At 37.1% G+C, this 19,457-nt stretch overlaps 2 protein-coding genes across 5 annotated transcripts in view; both read right to left on the bottom strand.

Annotated features, from left to right (window-relative positions):
* Window positions 1-2,012: 2,012 nt before the first annotated feature.
* Window positions 2,013-8,453, bottom strand: si:dkey-118k5.3 (NLR family CARD domain-containing protein 3). The gene is made up of 8 exons (XM_048161973.1): window positions 7,927-8,453; window positions 4,801-6,686; window positions 3,489-3,911; window positions 3,278-3,364; window positions 2,998-3,081; window positions 2,828-2,911; window positions 2,653-2,736; window positions 2,013-2,480 (listed from the first exon to the last, which is right to left on the bottom strand). Exons 2-8 carry the CDS (start codon window positions 6,618-6,620, stop codon window positions 2,387-2,389), a joined length of 2,676 nt encoding a protein of 891 aa, XP_048017930.1. The 5' UTR covers window positions 6,621-6,686; window positions 7,927-8,453; the 3' UTR covers window positions 2,013-2,386.
* Window positions 8,454-8,589: 136 nt separating this feature from the next.
* The window catches only part of myo1cb (myosin Ic, paralog b), a 47,826-nt gene continuing 36,958 nt past the window's right edge, over window positions 8,590-19,457 (bottom strand). For all 4 annotated transcript variants that reach the window (XM_048161970.1, XM_048161972.1, XM_048161971.1 and 1 more), the window contains 20 exons: window positions 19,180-19,285; window positions 18,749-18,829; window positions 18,571-18,662; window positions 18,355-18,449; window positions 18,165-18,211; window positions 17,981-18,061; window positions 14,801-14,906; window positions 13,938-14,055; window positions 13,408-13,521; window positions 13,215-13,291; window positions 12,955-13,108; window positions 12,681-12,840; window positions 12,519-12,602; window positions 11,840-11,933; window positions 11,692-11,747; window positions 11,224-11,359; window positions 10,782-10,852; window positions 10,591-10,688; window positions 10,376-10,475; window positions 8,590-10,291 (listed from right to left, as the gene is read on the bottom strand). In XM_048161970.1, coding sequence (XP_048017927.1) covers window positions 10,265-10,291; window positions 10,376-10,475; window positions 10,591-10,688; window positions 10,782-10,852; window positions 11,224-11,359; window positions 11,692-11,747; window positions 11,840-11,933; window positions 12,519-12,602; window positions 12,681-12,840; window positions 12,955-13,108; window positions 13,215-13,291; window positions 13,408-13,521; window positions 13,938-14,055; window positions 14,801-14,906; window positions 17,981-18,061; window positions 18,165-18,211; window positions 18,355-18,449; window positions 18,571-18,662; window positions 18,749-18,829; window positions 19,180-19,285 — 1,897 coding nt within the window. In that variant the 3' untranslated portion in view covers window positions 8,590-10,264. The remainder of the gene's footprint in view (window positions 10,292-10,375; window positions 10,476-10,590; window positions 10,689-10,781; window positions 10,853-11,223; window positions 11,360-11,691; window positions 11,748-11,839; window positions 11,934-12,518; window positions 12,603-12,680; window positions 12,841-12,954; window positions 13,109-13,214; window positions 13,292-13,407; window positions 13,522-13,937; window positions 14,056-14,800; window positions 14,907-17,980; window positions 18,062-18,164; window positions 18,212-18,354; window positions 18,450-18,570; window positions 18,663-18,748; window positions 18,830-19,179; window positions 19,286-19,457) is intronic.

Here is a 19,457-nt window from a genome sequence, read left to right as displayed (position 1 = left end):
ATAATATTAGCCAAACTGATGTTCACCAATGACGACATTATTGCAAAACCACTAGAAGACTGGCAGATGAAATAAACATAACATATTGTAACTGAATTTGCCAAATTATGGTCTCCCGTGAAAAAGAAACAGTTGCTCTTTGGGTATCATATTTGAGCTCTTCTCATACTTCTGAAGTCGCATCTGTGGACTGTTTATCAAATATGATTAACATCGCATAAATAGGCTAATTGAATAGCAAATATAAAAAGAGTGTCCGTGTACGTTTAAGCACTTTTTACGGTGTAGGCTCTTATCAAGTTTCTGTTGTTGCTTATACACTTTCTAAGCTCTAAACTGAACAAAGGAGTGAAACGAGTCACAAAACATCACGTCGGCATCTGGTGGTTGAAATGGGCAACTACATTCAAATAGAGATAAGCTACTTTATTAGGGATTACTAATATTAACCTGTAAAACTCCTATTTTTTGCTGTCCATCCTCTATTCTGCACATCAATAAACATATGCAACGTTTGAGACTTGACTATAACAGACGTGAGAATGTGCATGTATTGTAAGTCTTTGCATTCAACACAGCAGTCGTCAATATATGGAATAAATACATCTGAAGCAATGCGGTTTGAACTTTGTGATGACAAACCACAGACTCCATTACCAAAGCAAACTGGAATCTGGAGAACCCATATAATGTGTTTATTGAACAGCTATTTATACATCTTGTTTTAATGATTGCATAACAGCACTTTGTAGCCACTTCGCATTGTAAGAATTGCTAAGCAATAATACTTGTTATAACAATTCATATTTCTGACAATTAGTAACAATGCATGAACCTGTATTATGCAACTTTCAGAAAGAAGACAGGCGTGCAATGTTTCAAACACTATTATCTGACACAGATATAATACAACTGGCTTGATGTAAAGTAGATAAAGGAAGTCAATAGTTAGTTTCACATGTCAGTCATTGACTTGATAGTACACTGCATCGACTGACCAAACAATACTATGCCTTTGTGTATTTTACACATACATTTTTACTTCGGTTTATGAAGCATCTAAGAAGAGCCCTGAGCTCTGACTGTACAAGCACCCAGAAAAAAAGGGCAATAAACCACAACTGTGGCAGTATTATTGTCAAACTAGACTGATACATTATAGCAGAAAAGAGAAAGTACAAGACAAGAAGAACTGACATGTGTTAAAAAGCCATTTTAGGGTCCCCATTTCATAAAATAAATAAATGCAATTCAGTGTCTTTAGAAATAACTGTCTATGAATCATTGACAGTTCTGAGTATATCACTGCCGATTAAATATATATAACAAATGTACCATACCAATACGTAGACCTTCCCGTAAGACCTTCGTTAATCTTCGGAACACAAATTAAGATAATTTTGTTGAAATCCGATGGCTCCGTGAGGCCTGCATAGGGAGCAATGACATTTCCTCTCTCAAGATCCATGAATGTACTAAAACATATTTAAATCAGTTCATGTGAGTACAGTGGTTCAATATTAATATTATAAAGCGACGAGAATATTTTTGGCGCGACCAAAAAAAACAAAATAGCCGATTTCAAAACACTGCTTCAGGAAGCATCGGAGCACAGATGAATCAGTGTGTCGAATCTGCTGTTCGGAGCGCCAAAGTCACGTGATTTCAGCCGTTGGCAGTTTGACACGCGATCCGAATCATGATTCGACACAAAAGATTCATAACGCTCTGAAGCTTCCTGAAGCAGTGTTTTGAAATCGGCCATCACTCTATAAGTCATTTTTTTGTTTTTTTGGCGCACCAAAAATATTCTCGTCACTTTATAATATTAATATTGAACCACTGTACTCACATGAACTGATTTAAATATGTTTTTAGTACATTAATGGATCTTGAAAGAGGAAATGTCATTGCTGGCTATGCAGGCCTCACTGAGCCATCGGATTTCAACTAAAATGTCTTAATTTGTGTTCCGAAGATTAACGAAGGTCTTACGGGTGTGGAACGGCATGAGGGTGAGAAATAAATGACATTATTTTCATTTTTGGGTGAACTAACCCTTTAAAAGTCTAATGTGTATTGATGCTGCCTTCACGTGCTCTCGGAATTATCGTAAATACGAGTTTCCTAGGTAAAAAATTTCACATGAACGCCCTCCAATTTCGAAAATTGAATGCGATGAGCTTGTAATCACGACTTCACAAGAGGGAATTATCAAATTTCTGATAGCATGTGAAGGCAGCAAAGAAGTAATATACAGTATCAGTTGTACTAATCTGTTGTACTAATATTAAAATAATGTATGAATGAACTTGTTAAATTAACCAATTCAGCAAAACAAATGCTGTTTTAAAGAGATATTCCACTGGTTTGTCTGTGTTTTGTGTCAGACGCAAACTTTAATGTCAAGGTTTGGTCTGGTCTTTGCGAATTCTTTCAGCTTCTTGACGCCGTCTTTGGTAAACTTGTTGTCAAACATCCTGTAATGGATAAAAAAAGAAATACATAAATGCCACTTGTGAAACAGAACCATGAGGAAATCAAATATGATTTCCTCATGGTTCTGAGGATATCAAAAAATACCATGAGGATATCAAAAAATACCATGAGGATATCAAATACTGAAACAAATCAGCTCTAAATGGTTCGTACCACAGGTACTCTAATGTAGTGTTCTCTTTGAGCGCAGCCATGAGGACTTCTGCTCCTTTGTCTGTCACTAGGTTGTCACGAAGTCTGTTAAAGGCAAAATGTTTAAACACTGTGAACACTGAAGATAAATAATTGATTAGACAAACTGCAAATGGCAAAGATTAGTCTCAATCACCTGATATCTGTCAGTGTGCAGTTCGTCCTCAACAATTCTGCAAGATAACCAGCTCCATCATCTCCAATTTTATTGATGGCCATTCTAATGAAGGAATGATATAGTAAACATTGAGTAAGATGCAACATATGCGTATTTGTAACTAAAAAATTGTTTTTTCCACTGTTCACCTGAGATCAGTCACAGTATGGTTTTCTTTCAGAGCTTCCACAAGGATTTTCAGACCTTCACAGCCAAGTCCTGTCGCAACCACCCTATAATGAACATACAAAGTCATAATTAATTCTTACTTTTCGCTATTTTATTTTATTATTTAATTTATAATAATTTATAAATTATAATGTATTAATTTATAATAATTTATTATTTATTATACATAATTTTTATTTTACATCATATATTTATTTTATATATAATTTATATTTATATTTTAATTTTTATTTCCCTTACCACAGATTCTGAATGCGACAATCTGGGTTTCTCAAAACGAGGGATAACACAGATGCTCCCTCTGAACCAAGAGGATTCTGGCCAAGGCTTTATGTAAAGAACATAAAATAATTATCACACAGTACAATAAATAATAATATTTAACATTGAGTGCATCATGTCTGCCTCTGAATAATTATGCCTACAGTTTTTACCTTCCTACACTATTTACCTGAGTGTTGAGAAGAGATGAAGGACTGGCAGGAGTCGGCGTAATCCGTCAGCATCAAGTCCTTGAGCGTCCAAATTTAAAACCTGCAGATCTGGGCTGAGCTGTAACAGGAAAGCCAGTTCGCTCCAGTCCCTGTTTACTGAACTGGACTGACCTGAGGCTTGCTGTGAAATAACTTTCATCCAACCCTGTAGCCGCTGTGACAAACCATTGTCCTGGGCCTCATATAGACAGTGACAAACATTGACCTGCCTCTCCGAGCTGAGGGTAGAGCTCTGGAGTTGGGAGTGTAACAGATGGAGGAGGAAAGGAGGAGTCGGGTCTGGAGAGGACTGGCAATGGAGCAGATGCATCTTGGGCCCATCAGGGAAAAATCCATTTAGGATGAGACGTGTTCTAGGAACCAGCAGGCCGCATACAAACCTGGATAAGCGGAAATGACTGGTCAGTTATAAAATGTAGTCATCATAATAAACATATATATATATATATATATATATATATATATATATATATATATATATATATATATATATATATATATATATGTAACCTGGCTGTCTTAAAATTTTGAGTTCATTTAAATAAAAAATTTGAGTTAATACAATGAAGGCGATTGGTTTAATCAACAGAAACTCAAAGTATTGTTATCTGAACCACATTCATTGGAAAAAGAAAAAAAGTTTATAACAAATCATGACAATATTTTTTTACAGTGTATATAAGTATTTTTACAAATATGAATTATTATTATTCAAGTATTATGAATTGTTGGCAAGTTGCGCCACATGCACATTTTACAACCTGTACTAACCTTTTTGTATCATAAAAAGCTAAAATTTTCCTCTCTTACAAATACAGTAAAACATTGTTGGTTTAACTTAAAAAAGTAACCTGGTTGCCTTAAAATTTTGAGTTCAGTGAAATTAAAAATTTGAGTTACTACAGTGGAGATTGCCTTAATCAACAGAAACTCAACGGAAACTCTGAACAACATTAATTATCTAAGTTGATTTGACAAAAAAAGTGATTACAAATCATGAAAATATTTTTTACAGTTTTGTTTTTTTATTTAATTTAGCAGACAACAGTTTTTCAGATATTAATAAGAAGTTTTGTTAAAATATTTTTTCCAATTTAAAAAAAACCCGAAAAAATAGCAATATAAAAAATATCAAAATGAAAAGATCTGCATGCATTCAAGTTACTGTATGTGTGAATTGCTTTAATCATTTTTTTTTAAATAAAAAGATGAACAAAAATAAAATGTTAATGAAAATGCATTTAATATGACAACACTTTTAAAAGGTACCTGCAGAAAAGATCCATGTGTCCAGATTGATGTCGTTCACCATAGCAAAGAGCCTTCTTAATGCGTCTGCGGAAGAGACGCCGCGGTCTGCAGAGTTTGTTAAAGGCTGATGCCATCTGCTTAAATGCAGACTGAAGATACCAGCCTGTGCTTAGTTTGAGGCCTAAAAATGGATCTGATCCTGAGAGTGACTGAAAAACATAGTACAGGGCAGCCAGGAACTCCTGTACACTGGTGTGGATAAAATGGAAGCCCTTTTCAAAGGTGAGGGATGCTCGATCCTCTTTAAGTATCTCAAAGAGGAACACCTGTGAGAGTTTGGTGCTATCCAGATTAAAAGAGCTCAAATCAGAGCTTTCGAAGATGAACCGTCTCTCCAGGAGGCCTTTGAAGGCCATAGCTCCCAGGTTTTTGAGTATAGGCTGCATTTCGCCAAGGACATGAGGGGCGTGCTGAAGCCTGGTGTGATGGGAGCCCTCGCTACGCCCTTGCACATGGAATAGCAAGATGGATTTAACGAAGCAGCAGTAGATCTCAGTGATTGTGACTGGTTTGGAGCTCTCCTCAGAAGATTCCAATGAAGAGTTCAGTTGGTTGGCTTCCTCAATGACTCCTTTTTCTCCTGGCATGGCTCTTACAGAATCAGGACAAAGGCAGGAGCCACCATCGTGCAAGGCAGTAGACACGATCCAACAGAATGCGGGAATGTGGCACATGAGGAGAAGGGGCTTATGGGATGACACAGAGGCCCACACTGCAGCGGCAGCCTCCGGAGAACTGCAGTTCTGCTCAAAGTACTGCTTCTGCTGAGCTGAAGAGAAACCTAGCAGACTGTAAAACTGGCTGACCAGCACTGGAGGAACTTTGGAGACCGCATGAGGTCGTGAGGTGAGGAAAATGGACACGCCTGGAAGCAGATTTCCTTTGATTAAGTTGACCACAATGGATTGTATAGGCTGCGCCCGCTCAGGATTTGAGCACTTGGGTGTGTGTTCGAAATTAAGAGGGTAGCAGAACTCATCCAGACCATCTAAGATGAGTAAAAACTGGGTTGGGTTTGAGCTCAGTAACTCTTGGAGGTAAGGCTTCAGGTGGATGTAGTGATCCGAGAGCAGATCCTGCAAGCTCTGCTCTTGAGTTATGAGGTTTAGCTCACGAAAGGACAGAGATAGGACAATCTTGGACGAGGTGGTTTCTGCAGCCCACTCTCGCACCAACCGTCTCACAACCGTGGTTTTCCCACTTCCAGCAACTCCTGACAGCATATTCACACCACTCGATAGGTTGGACAGCAAATTCTCATACACATCCCTGAAAACGCAGATCTCATCCTTTTGTGTCCTGAAAGCATCCCCAACTGCTGCTGACTCATGTCGGCATTGAGTAGGGGATGCATAACCAGCTTGTCTTGAGAAGGTGATATCAGTCAAGTACCAGATTTCATCCTGCCCTAAATTGTGTCCTCTGATGCTGAGATAGTCCACCAGGCTGTGCTGTCTGGCCAAGATGTCCTTGTGCTTTTTGAGATGCTTTTGCCTGTTGGCCTGTCCTGGTTTTGTGGTGTCATCTCGAACACTTTGCAGTACGTAGAGGAACGCCCTGCATGATTCTTCACCTCTCCCATTCAGCACATCCAACAGAGCTCTCATACATTCTCGCTCACCTTTAACAGCTGAACCTCTAATGAGACTGAGGTCCTCCTCGGTCAACGCCCCTACGTTAAACAGTACGTCCAGAAGGTGTGTCAGGTGTTTGCTGTAGTTCTCCACCAGCTCCACGCGAGTCTGTTGAATCTCTGTGCAACAGGCTCCAACAGCCATCACTTTAATATGCTACTGATTATAGGGGAGTTTGTGGCCCCCTAATTAAGGCTTGACCATCCCCCCCTAAAGGAAGTTAAAAGAAAATGTTTAGGCCTATATGAAAATTATTCATTCTTTTTACATATAAGTATTTCAGTAATGTTTTCAAACAACCTTTCAGCAACCACACAAGCTGACAAAAAAGTCGCTTTTGAGACAATTATCAACAATGCGATAATCAACCATTTTCTGTTTAGATTGGTATCGGACGGTAAATCGACAAAATACTGTCATTATTACTTAAAGGGTTAGTTCACCCAAAAATGAAAATTCTGATATTTATTACTCACCCTCACGCCGTTTCACACCTGTAAGACCTTCGTTAATCTTCGGAACGCAAATTAAGATATTTTTGTTGAAATCCGATGGCTCCGTGAGGCCTCCATAGGGAGCAAAGACATTTCCTCTCTCAAGATCCATAAAGGTACTAAAAACATATTTAAATCAGTTCATGTGAGTACAGTGGTTCAATATTAATATTATAAAGCGACGAGAATATTTTTGGTGCGCCAAAAAAACAAAATAACGACTTATATAGTGATGGCCGATTTCAAAACAATGATCAGGAAGCTTCAGAGCGTGTCGAATCAGCTGTTCGGAGCGCCAAAGTCACATGATTTCAGCTGTTGGTAGTTTGACACGCGATCCGAATCATGATTCGATACACTGATTCATTTATGCTCCGAAGCTTCCTGAAGTAGTGTTTTGAAATCGGCCATCACTATATAAGTCGTTATTTTGTTTTTTTGGCGGACCAAAAATATTCTCGTCGCTTTATAATATTAATATTGAACCACTGTACTCACATGAACTGATTTAAATATGTTTTTAGTACCTTTATGGATCTTGAGAAAGGAAATGTCATTGCTGACTATGCAGGCCTCACTGAGCCATTTCAACTAAAATATCTTAATTTGTGTTCTGAAGATTAGCGAAGGTCTTACGGGTGTGAAACGTCATGAGGGTGAGTAATAAATTACATTATTTTCATTTTTGGGTGAACTAACCCTTTAATTGAAAATGTATGTATCTAAATATAACCACAGTAACAAACAGAAATAGAAAAAATAATGTTTTATTTAAACTGTGTTTAAGATGATAGTTGGCTATGGTTATGTCAAGAAACAACAAAGGAATCAAACGAATAGCTACTTCACGCCCGGGAAATGACAGACACAGAAATACATCCAAATGAATATATTAACAGTTCCAAATAAGCACAGCTAAATTACTTGATAAAAAATAAATTAATTAATTAACTTACAGGGTCACACGCATTATTCCCCCACTTCCGTAGACTCTCATTGATTCAGTAGCGATTGAAAGTGAAACTGCACTTTTTGCGACGTAATAAACGTATTATAAGCATAATAATCTTGACAAATCAGAAACTCGTATCGATTACATTTTCTATTTCGTATATATTTATCGTAATAGTAAAACAGAAAGAGCTTAGGTGTCTAAAAAATATGACTGAAATACTCTGCATGTATTCTTCTCCAAGTCACCTGATAAATTGGGCAATAGAAAAATACAAGAAGTTGAGGGATCTCCGCCCACTGGCAGAGTTACTTCTCAGAACTGTCTTCTTAATTGTACGTGACTGATTTTTGTTTCTGTACAGTACACCGAAGAAAAGAAATAACTCATACATTTATAATTAATTCAACTCCAACAGTTTAACATACAGACTCTATTCAAAATGCTTTTGTTTTGGTGTGCTTTGTACTTTTGGGACTTTCATAAACTTAATAGTTTCATGTCATTTCCTGGATCATGTTACCAAAACTTGAACATAATTAATTTGCTGTCTTTCAAATAGTAATATTTACAAAAATTTCCAGCAGATGATAAAAATTGTGACTTATACCTTAAATGAGTTCACAAATACCCATTCCCATGAAAAAAAACAGAGCTGACACCTAAATGTTTTTAATCAGCTTTAATATGCTCAGATACATTGTCAGTTTGCTTCAAATTGACAGATTTCCAGGTATTTTACACAAGTAGTATAAAACAAAATCACAAAGTGTGAATTACATCTCAACTGGTGGGCCAAGTTTGTGTAGACAGTATTGGGGTATTTTTATAAATGTCAAAAATAGATATTTGTTCTAAATACATTACATGCGGCACTGTGTATTCATACAGTGTTTTCTTTTAAACATCCTCAACTTTGACCCTAGCTCTGATAGGCACATGCTCAATGTTTCTCTGAACATTCTCCTTTAACGGTCACGATATCAAGGCAATATCAAATAATTGTGCTATTAACAGTTTTCGGTGCCTGAAATCCTACAGGTCACTGGGTATGCCAATTTCCCACTTTTAGTTTAAATTTGGTTTGCAAACATTTAGTAGTGCTTTGTTACTTTTTATCTACATATACACAAACCTGCCTCAGAAAAATTAACAAGCCATTTTTTTTTTTTTTTTTTTTTTTTTGTAGATAACCCAACTTCCCCAACTATTAAGGCTAACAACATCTCTCACAAGCTTATAGCAATGCTAATGTGGGGGAAATGGCATTAATAAGAGAGATTATTGTGTCCAGTGTATTAGGAGCACAAAGCCTGAGCGATTCACCACTGGAGAGTGTAAGGAAAAGCCTCTCTTAAAAATCAATCTTTTGTCCATTACCGGATTTCATCCCATTTCTACAGGAACACTTATCTTATCAAAGATACTCTGTAATCCTAACCTTTTGGGGCACAGATTTGGGACTGAGAAAAGACTAATCTTTTGATTTGTCAAAAGAATGATGACGAATCATGTAATGAATGACGAATCATGTAAAAAAAAAAAAAATGCGGCTGGTTCTCTAGCATAGATACTATCACCGGTTATAATGTGCGCATTCTTTCCATCAACATTAAGATTTCAGGAGCCTTTTCATACATGACACGCACCTTCAATGCACTTGGCATACGTCCTTTAAAAGTTCGTCCTCATTTCTCTTGAGCACCTCAACTAATATTAATAACTTACTAGGCTTGTGAGCAAAATTATGTCGCACAAATAGAACAGGTTTATCCGTCCATATTAACATCTCCAAGTCATCTTCTATATGCAAAAAGTAATTAATACCTTTCCTATGAACGTTTTAATTGAGTTACCAAGTAATTATAACTCGCATTACAATGACAGAAATTCACTAGAAGAAAAAGTGTACTGGGTCCGAGTAGGTTTGGATTGCAGAATGCATGGAAAAGTAATCACGTGTGAACATAAATAGAAACCAAGCGAATAACTACTCATTATGAACCCTGATTTTCCTCGTTAACATCGCTGAGGTCGCCTTCTCTAACAAATCAACATCCCCTAAAAAAAAGCTAGACAGAGTGCAGGAAAAATGCACATATATATATTGTTATTTCTTGGCTTCGACGTATAAAATCATAATATTCATATAACCGTATTAAACCCCAAAACATAAATAAGTTGCTGGATTTTCACAACTGAAAGCAGAGGCCTTTGGTGCAGCTGGCTGGCGTCTCATTGGCAGAGATAAGCTCCACCTGTAGTCATGTGATTGATGAACTAAAGAGCATATCTGGAAGATCATGTGAGAACGCAGGAAGTGCTTGGTCATTTCTCGTCCATCATCTGGAGTTGAGGCGAGGGGCAGTCTGAGAAATCAAAAAATAAATAATGTTATTTTTTTTTCCTCCCCTCACTGAAATAATTTACATCATTTCATCAGCAATGCTCACCACAGAAAGGTGTCCATTCTTAGCCTTGGCTATCAGCAACTCTGAGCCAGATGTAAAATCTATGATCCCTTCTTTTCCTTGAGCCACATTGAACTTTATACTGTCCATGAGAGGGAAAGCAAAAGATTTTATTAATAAAAGTATAATACTGAATTCTGAGATTTACACAAGTCTGTCTTGAAACTCAAAGTGATCATTTTGCATCTGCAACTCACCTTCCCTGGTTAATGTTAATGCTGTTGATCTTGTCAGCACAGATAGCCACTTTGGTTAACGTCTCGATCACATGCTCATTCTGAAGCACCACATCACCCTGTGACATCAATACGGTTCACATTTTCACTCTGAAAGCAGGCAGTTTAGCACTTAAGGAAATTAAAAGAAAATAACTGATCTTTAGACTTACTTTCTGCTTATTGTCTTCAGAAGCAACATGGAGAACGAACATGCCATCACTTAGAGAGCTGACAGAAATCCCTACAGATAAAAACAGAAGTGGTCAGTGTCACTTTTTGATTTGTTGATTCATTTGTTTTGATTCTTTCTCTTTTTTTTAGTTTTTACCTTGGCTGTCAGTAATCATTTAAGCCTGCTTGAAAATGCATTCTCGGATTCAGTTCATGTGAATGCTTTATAATTCATTTGACTGCAATCCGTTCTAACTAGCAGAAGTGAACCATTATCAACAGCGTATAACCGAATAGATAAAAGCTAGTACTCATGGTGGTACTCACATTAATAACGTAAACGTAATATGAAAAAAGGAAATAAACTCTGGTTCTAATCAAGCAGTGAAACTAAGTGTAAAAACAGTTTAAGACTTATTCTCCATCTCTCTTCCTTCTCACCTTTCAGTGAGCTGTAGTCGATCCGCTGTTTCATTTTGGCTTCCTCCACAATAATGGCGCTGTTCGCCATGAGCAGGAGCTGTCGGTTGCGAGCTTTGTATCCTTTTCTGTCATACTTAGTCACAGGAACAGCGTACTGTGGGGAAAGACGGATGACGTTTAGATTACATTAGCAGAGACGATCTTTACATTCCATCTATTATCACAGATGTTTCACAAATTGTTTGGTATGTTGCCTGAGGAAACATCTACAAACGCTAAAAAAATAAAATAATGTAAATGTACAGTTTATCACATGTTCAGTTATGTAAAATGACAGATTTCTGGCTTCTTTGGAGAGAATGATGAAAGGATTTATACAAAAAGAATTTTTATACAAAACCACAGTCTAAACCATATTAAAGAGATTTCACAAAAAAAAAAAAGAAAGAAAGAAAGAAAAAAAAAAAGGGCCAGAATTCAACCCACCTTCATCTTGTCATTTCCCAGAGCCTGTAGCACTTTAGGATTTATTTCCTCCCCATCTTTTGAACAAAAACACACAGAAAACAATTAGAATATACAGCAGAGAAAATGAGTTTTCAAACTAAGGCTAAAAAAGAAGATGAAAACTCACTGAGCCTTGTGCCCACAAAAAGTTTCGGGACACTTTGTGGGTAGTTGTCCTTCTTGTCCTTGAAGATTTCACTTGCTACCACCTTTTGCTCCAACTGCAATAACAGATAATAAAGCTTAGTTTCCAGAAAACACCCCAAAAAAAAAAGTGTATTAATAAATAATTTATATAAAATAAAAAATGAGCTAGTAACACATTATAATTATAAATTATAAATAAAATAAACATTTATCTATGTAAAACCAAAGTCCATTCTAAGTTGAAGAATAATTTACAATAGCCCAATCAAGTGTGAATGAATAAATATTATAATATAAAATAAAGAACAAAAATAAAATAAAATAAAATGTAACTATGCAAAATGTGAGGCAGAGTGCTTCCATTCCAGGGTGAAGATTAATTTCCAGGGAGTATCCCAACAATCAAGTGAATGAATAAATATTATGATAAAAAATAAAGAATAAAAAAATAGACTAATAAAATAAAAAAACAGACTAAAAAATAAATAAATAAAATAAAATAAAATAAAAATGTAACTATGCAAAATGTGTTTCCATTCCAGGGTGAAGCTTAATTTCCAGGCAGTAGCCCAACAATCAAGTGAATGAATAAATTTTACGATATAGAAAATGGACTAGTAATAAATTATTATACTATTATACTATGTAAAATGTGACACCTGGTGCTTCCATTCGGGGTTGATATTCTTGCAGTACTTCCACACCATGTTCTGCATGCAGAGTTTGCGGAGCTGTTCTGAAGCCTGTGAACAAAAGGAAGGCATAATCTCTCAGCTCAGGTCTAGAGCAGTCCATGATTGTACAGATGACTGATATCTCACCTCGATGAGGGCAGGAGGTGGCGTTGGCCAACTCTTATCCAAAACTGTTTTGGGTAGGCTCCTGTGCAACTTCATTAGGAACGAGTAGCGAACATAATCCAGGAAGTACTCGTTCTCTGGGCAACGTGGCTGGTGGCGGTAGATGAAGCCTTTTATGAACCTGTAATGTGACCACAGGCAAAAAAACAAAACAAAAGTGAGCATAGCCTCTCTCACTGGGCAGAATCAGATCACATGTATTGACTATTGTAATAGTCAAGTCATGCACACAGACCTGCGGATGGTGTTGGCAGCCTCTCTTCTGCGCTTTGCTTCCCTGCGGGCCAGAATACCTCTCCACCAGGCTTGGATCCGGATTGCTGATTTTCGCATTTTACGATATTTGGTTTTTTGACTGTAGCCTTTCCAGGATGACTGCAGTTTGGTAGCTGTGCATGAAGAACAGATTGTGGAAGTTAACATTTGGAGGAGCACGGCAGACCATCCAGTGAACAGTTACACAAGATATTGTATGTTTTTGAATATGGCTCATACCAAGGCTGTGCTTTCTCACTTCTAGTGCATCTTCGGTTGCGAACAAGGTTTTGGGGAAACGGATGAAGATTTTGGTCCTGTAAGAAAAGAAAAAAAAAGGAAAGTTGCCTTCACCTTTTCTGGTTCCAAAGAAATAATACTGATTTATTAATACTAATATGGCATTTTAGAACACTGTATTTGTGTAACCAACCTGCCCAGCTTGTACTCCTCGGGTTTGTAGCCAAGGTGTTTGACGAGTGAGGACACTCCATCGACCAGGCGGCCATTCCAGTTTGGCCATGTGTCTGGACACAGGGATTTATACCTGAAGCAGAAAACACCAGCATAACCCACAAAACTTGACCACATTTTAAGTAGAAACAGGAATCACTGTTTGCGACACATTGCTTGTTCCCTTTGACCTGCATTATCACTGAAGTCCACAGGAAGTGCTGAGCTTTAAAAAGAGGATTAGAAAGTATGAAGTTTACAAATATAAGCTTTTTTTGTGAGCGCCTTGCTGGAAAAAAAAGCCTAAATCAGCTAAATTGGTTCAGTTGGTTAATGCTAGCATGAACAACAAGTTAAAAGCGTATTGCGGGTTACCATTATGAGGTATGTTTGGTCACCAAGCAAGGCTACACTTGGAGCAATATCCAGGTTGTGCCAATAAAAGACCAGCATTAAAAAAATGGTTCAAACAGGTCTAAGTTGTTTTTTTTCAGGCATGTAGATGCTAACCTCTGTAGGAAGTTCTCGTAGCGACGGCGATATGCAAACCCAGCTCTCCTCACCCGAAGGTTTTCCATCAGACCAAGATATTTTACTTGGTGCCTGATGAGGACTTCATCAAAGCGCCCTGTAGAGAGATATTTCAGTTTAATAAATTGTAAAATCATGCATGTAGTGTGTGTATAACACCATAGATTTGCCACTATTTTTGAGGATAAGAGCTTATGAACAAAAGACGCCAACAAATGACAAGGGCAAAACAAAGGAGCTGATGAAGTAAGAGAGAATCAGATTGAGGGAACGAATGACAGCAATTTGAAGAGTTGGAGAAGAAAAAACTGCACAAACTCAAGACTTAACCCTAAGACATTAAATATTAAATGTTTTTAGAACTTTAACAGTCATAAAAAAAGAAATAAAATTTCACATATATTTAAATTTAAGTTCCAGAGTTTAATTTAGCTCATTATTCATTTTAATTTAGCCAATTTAGCTATTTTTTTTCCTAGACTTGTATAGTACTTTGGGCCATGTTCTGTTTTTTTTTTTTTTATGTTTAAAAAATGACTAAATGTTTGATGGCTTGACATGAAAAAAGTACCAAAAATATATAGGTATTACCATATTCCGTTCAATAAACTAGATTACTAATAATTCTCATGTCCTATAGCAATACAAAATGTTCTACAAATCTTGGAGTACCATACAAATACCATGATATGTAACAATGGAACACATAAAAGGACCATGATATTGCCATACAATGCCATACTAATGCTGTCCCACGCAAGGAATGAGCACAAGTGAAGTATAATGATTTCTAAGAGATAAACTGCACTAAAACTCAAGAGTATAGAACATTTCTCACAAACCTGCTTGCTTGGCATCATTCGGCTTGATGCAGCGCACGTAAGACGGTTCCTTAGACATCAGTATTTCCATCAACTTCGCCAGGCTGTTCTTGAACTGGGTTGCTGCCTGGTTGCAGCGAGCCAACGGAGCGAGGGAACAAGAAAAAGAGGACAGTGAGAAACAAGCAAGAACACAAGCGACAGTGTGCAAGTCCAGCCAGGCAGTGACAATGTGGGAGAAGCCAGTGGTCAACAATGCAAGCAAACAACTAAACAGCAGCCCACCCACACTCAGCCAATGGAGCTCCGCGGAGTGGGCACTGGGATCGGGTGGGGGTTCAGGGTTGCACACAGTCACATAAAGTGAAGGGGGTACAACAGTGTCAGGGCATTCCTCACAGTGTAGGTAGCAAGCAGAGATTTGCAATCTCGTGGACTGAGGCCAAGCTGCTGAGGTTTATGTATAAATGCTACTGTGAATGTGGAACTGATTCACAAACAAATTTTTTCTTGTTTACGGTTCTGTGTAAGCATAAAAAACAACAACTGACACAAAATATGTAACATACTAGCAAAAAGAGGGATGGATGGATAGATGGATGGAAAGATTGGATAGATAGATAGATCGATAGACAGACAGACAGACAGACAGTCAGAACGGCAGACAGACAAAATGGCAGATAGACAGACAGATAGATAGAACTATAGACAGATAGAATGACAGACAGACAGATAAGATATATAGATAGATAGATAGATAGATAGATAGATAGATAGATAGATAGATAGAATGACAGACAGATAGAATGACAGACAGACAAAATGGCAGATAGACAGACAGATAGATAGAACTATAGACAGATAGACAGATAGAATGACAGACAGACAGATAAGATAGATAGATAGATAGATAGATAGAATGACAGACAGGTAGAATGACAGACAGACAAAATGGCAGATAGACAGACAGATAGATAGAACTATAGACAGATAGATAGATAGAACGACAGACAGACAGATAAGATATATAGATAGATAGATAGAATGACAGACAGATAGAATGACAGACAGATAGAATGACAGACAGACAGATAGATAGATAGAACAACAGACAGAATGACAGACAGATAGAACGACAGACAGACAGATAGATAGATAGAACAACAGACAGAATGACAGACAGATAGAACGACAGACAGATAGATAGATAGATAGATAGATAGATAGAATGACAGATAGATAGATAGATAGATAGATAGATAGATAGATAGATAGATAGATAGATAGATAGATAGATAGATAGAATGACAGACAGATAGAATGACAGACAGAAAGAAAGATAGATAGATAGATAGATAGATAGATAGATAGATAGATAGAATGACAGACAGAATGACAGATAGATAGATAGATAGATAGATAGATAGATAGATAGATAGATAGATAGACAGAATGACAGACAGATAGATAGATAGAACGACAGACAGACAGACAGATAGATAGATAGATTGATAGATAGAACGACAGACAGACAGATAGATAGATAGATAGATAGATAGATAGATAGATAGATAGATAGATAGATATAGATAGAACGACAGACAGACAGACAGACAGATAGATAGATAGATAGATAGATAGATAGATAGATAGAATGACAGACAGATAGACAGATAGATAGATAGATAGATAGATAGATAGATAGATATAACGACAGACAGATAGATAGATAGAACGACAGACAGACAGATAGATAGATAGATATATAGAATGACAGACAGACAGACAGACAGACAGATAGATAGATAGATAGAACGACAGACAGACAGACAGACAGACAGATAGATAGATATAACGACAGACAGACAGACAGATAGATAGAACGACAGACAGACAGATAGATAGATAGATAGATAGATAGAATGACAGACAGACAGATAGAGATAGATAGATAGATAGATAGATAGATAGAATGACAGACAGACAGACAGACAGACAGACAGACAGATAGACAGACAGATAGATAGATAGATATAACGACAGACAGACAGACAGACAGACAGACAGACAGACAGATAGATAGAACGACAGACAGACAGACAGACAGACAGATAGATATAACGACAGACAGACAGACAGACAGATAGATAGAACGACAGACAGACAGATAGATAGATAGATAGATAGATAGATAGATAGATAGAATGACAGACAGACAGATAGAGATAGATAGATAGATAGATAGATAGATATAACGACAGACAGACAGACAGACAGATAGATAGATAGATAGAATGACAGACAGATAGAATGACAGACAGAATGACAGACAGATAGATAGATAGATAGATAGATAGAATGACAGACAGATAGACAGATAGATAGATAGATAGAACGACAGACAGATAGAATGACAGACAGAATGACAGACAGATAGACAGATAGATAGACAGAATGACAGACAGATAGATAGATAGATAGATAGATAGATAGATAGATAGATAGAACGACAGACAGACAGACAGACAGATAGATAGACAGATAGAAGGACAGACAGATAGATAGATAGATAGATAGATAGATAGATAGATAGATAGATAGATAGATAGATAGATAGATAGATAGATAGATAGATAGATAGATAGATAGATAGAATGACAGACAGACAGATAGATAGATAGATAGATAGATAGATAGATAGAACGACAGACAGACAGATAGATAGATAGATAGATAGATAGATAGATAGAATGACAGACAGATAGACAGATAGATAGATAGATAGAATGACAGACAGATAGAATGACAGACAGAATGACAGACAGATAGACAGATAGATAGACAGAATGACAGACAGATAGATAGATAGATAGATAGATAGATAGATAGATAGATAGATAGATAGAACGACAGACAGACAGACAGACAGATAGATAGACAGATAGAAGGACAGACAGATAGATAGATAGATAGATAGATAGATAGAATGACAGACAGACAGATAGATAGATAGATAGATAGATAGATAGATAGATAGAATGACAGACAGACAGATAGATAGATAGATAGATAGATAGATAGATAGATAGATAGATAGATAGATAGATAGATAGATAGATAGATAGATAGAACGACAGACAGACAGATAGATAGATAGATAGATAGATAGATAGATAGATAGATAGATAGATAGATAGATACCGTCTCTGGCCGTTTCTTGTCTGTGAGCTCTTCTCGGTCGAAACACTGAGTGAGGATTTTATTCTCGGACATACACATGACCTGAACATAAAGACACATTTACACGTTGAATAATTGAAAACTCAGAATAGATAGTGTATTTTCTCATAATTTTTTATATTTTTTTCTGGGCCTGTTCCCTCACCTCCTTCAGGTTTCTGAAAAGGAGATCATTGTTCTTGTCCAGGAAGCCTAGAAGTTGGAAAATACACAATGACGTCAGTCAACGCTCAGCCTGGGAAAGATCTGTGGGCATAAGAGCCCGCTCTTGTTCAACGGCACACTCTGTTTCTGTTTCTTCATTTTTTTTCCCTGCCCTCCGTTCAATAACTGACCGTTCACATTATAGTTGACTTCTCCTGCGTAGTGGATCAGTCTGAACTCCTCACGACCCATCACTTTACGGGTTTTTCCATCAGCCAGCTTGTGACTGTAATTCAGTGAAAATGCAGATATATAAATAATGTATATATATTGGTCTTCAGATGCTCAGGATATGATTTTGAACATGATATTAGATAGAATGACAAAGGGAAGGTGGCGTGACTGACGTTACGAAGTGGGCGTGGCCACCGACAGTGTCCTCAAGCTTCTCCAGGAAGGTGATGTCACTGGCATCTCCAGGTCGGAGACACTCTTCATCCTGTAGAAAAGAGAGGTGAATAATTTTAGGTTTAAGCAGCTTAAAACAATGTTTAATACATTGTTAATGGAAGTAAACATTCTCACCAAGATGGAAATGATCCCTTTAAACTTCTCCTCCACAAGATCACAAATGATCTTGTTGTTAAAATATTGCACAGGCTCCCACTGGAGAATAAAAAAACATGAGCATTACTGCATTTGGAATAAGTGGAAAATATTCAAGATTTGTGATGTTGTTTTTCCTTTAAAATCCAAAGAATGCAAAATCAAGAACATTCCTAGCCCACCCACGGATCATTGCCACAAATGGGCTTTCTTTAACAGTGTATGCGTCAAAATGTTTTATCGGCAGTGTGAGAGGTCAGCATTACCATAATAACAGCATGAAATGAAGCCCACGACACGTTTGCCCATAATGTGCCCATTGAGCTGTGCGTAAGACCCCTTTTTATCATCGCGCACATGAGTCACATATGCTGAGCTGTGTATGTGTACGTGTATCGGGGGATTCTCACCGTGATTCCCTCAGCTTCATATTCCTCCTGCTCCGACTTCAGAGTCAGTTCAATGAAGAGCTGCTGCAGCTTCTCATTACAATAGTTGATACAAAACTGCTCAAAACTAGACAAAAAGAGGCAGAGTGAGATATCATTGAAAATCAGTCTTGTTATATACTTGTAAAAATATGTTAACCAGATTTCAAACATAACCAAAATAATAAAGGATTTTATATATATATATATATATATATATATTTGTGTGTGTGTGTGCGTGTGTGTGTGTGTATGTATAC

Source organism: Megalobrama amblycephala, linkage group LG16 (assembly GCF_018812025.1).
Source record: "Megalobrama amblycephala isolate DHTTF-2021 linkage group LG16, ASM1881202v1, whole genome shotgun sequence".
Classification (NCBI taxonomy): Eukaryota; Metazoa; Chordata; class Actinopteri; order Cypriniformes; family Xenocyprididae; genus Megalobrama; species Megalobrama amblycephala.
The sequence above is the reverse complement of the archived record's forward strand: the minus strand, read 5'-3'. Positions and strand labels throughout refer to the sequence as shown.

What these genes read in the sequence shown, in the direction of transcription:
- si:dkey-118k5.3 (XM_048161973.1), bottom strand. Translation starts at nt 6,620, where the DNA reads ATGGCTGTTGGAGCCTGTTGCACAGAGATTCAACAGACTCGCGTGGAG. An exon ending in TGTCGCATTCAGAATCTGTG is followed by an intron (nt 3,082 to 3,277) that starts GTAAGGGAAATA and finishes TGTTCATTATAG; the next exon opens with GGTGGTTGCGACAGGACTTG. An exon ending in ACTACATTAGAGTACCTGTG is followed by an intron (nt 2,481 to 2,652) that starts GTACGAACCATT and finishes TATCCATTACAG; the next exon opens with GATGTTTGACAACAAGTTTA.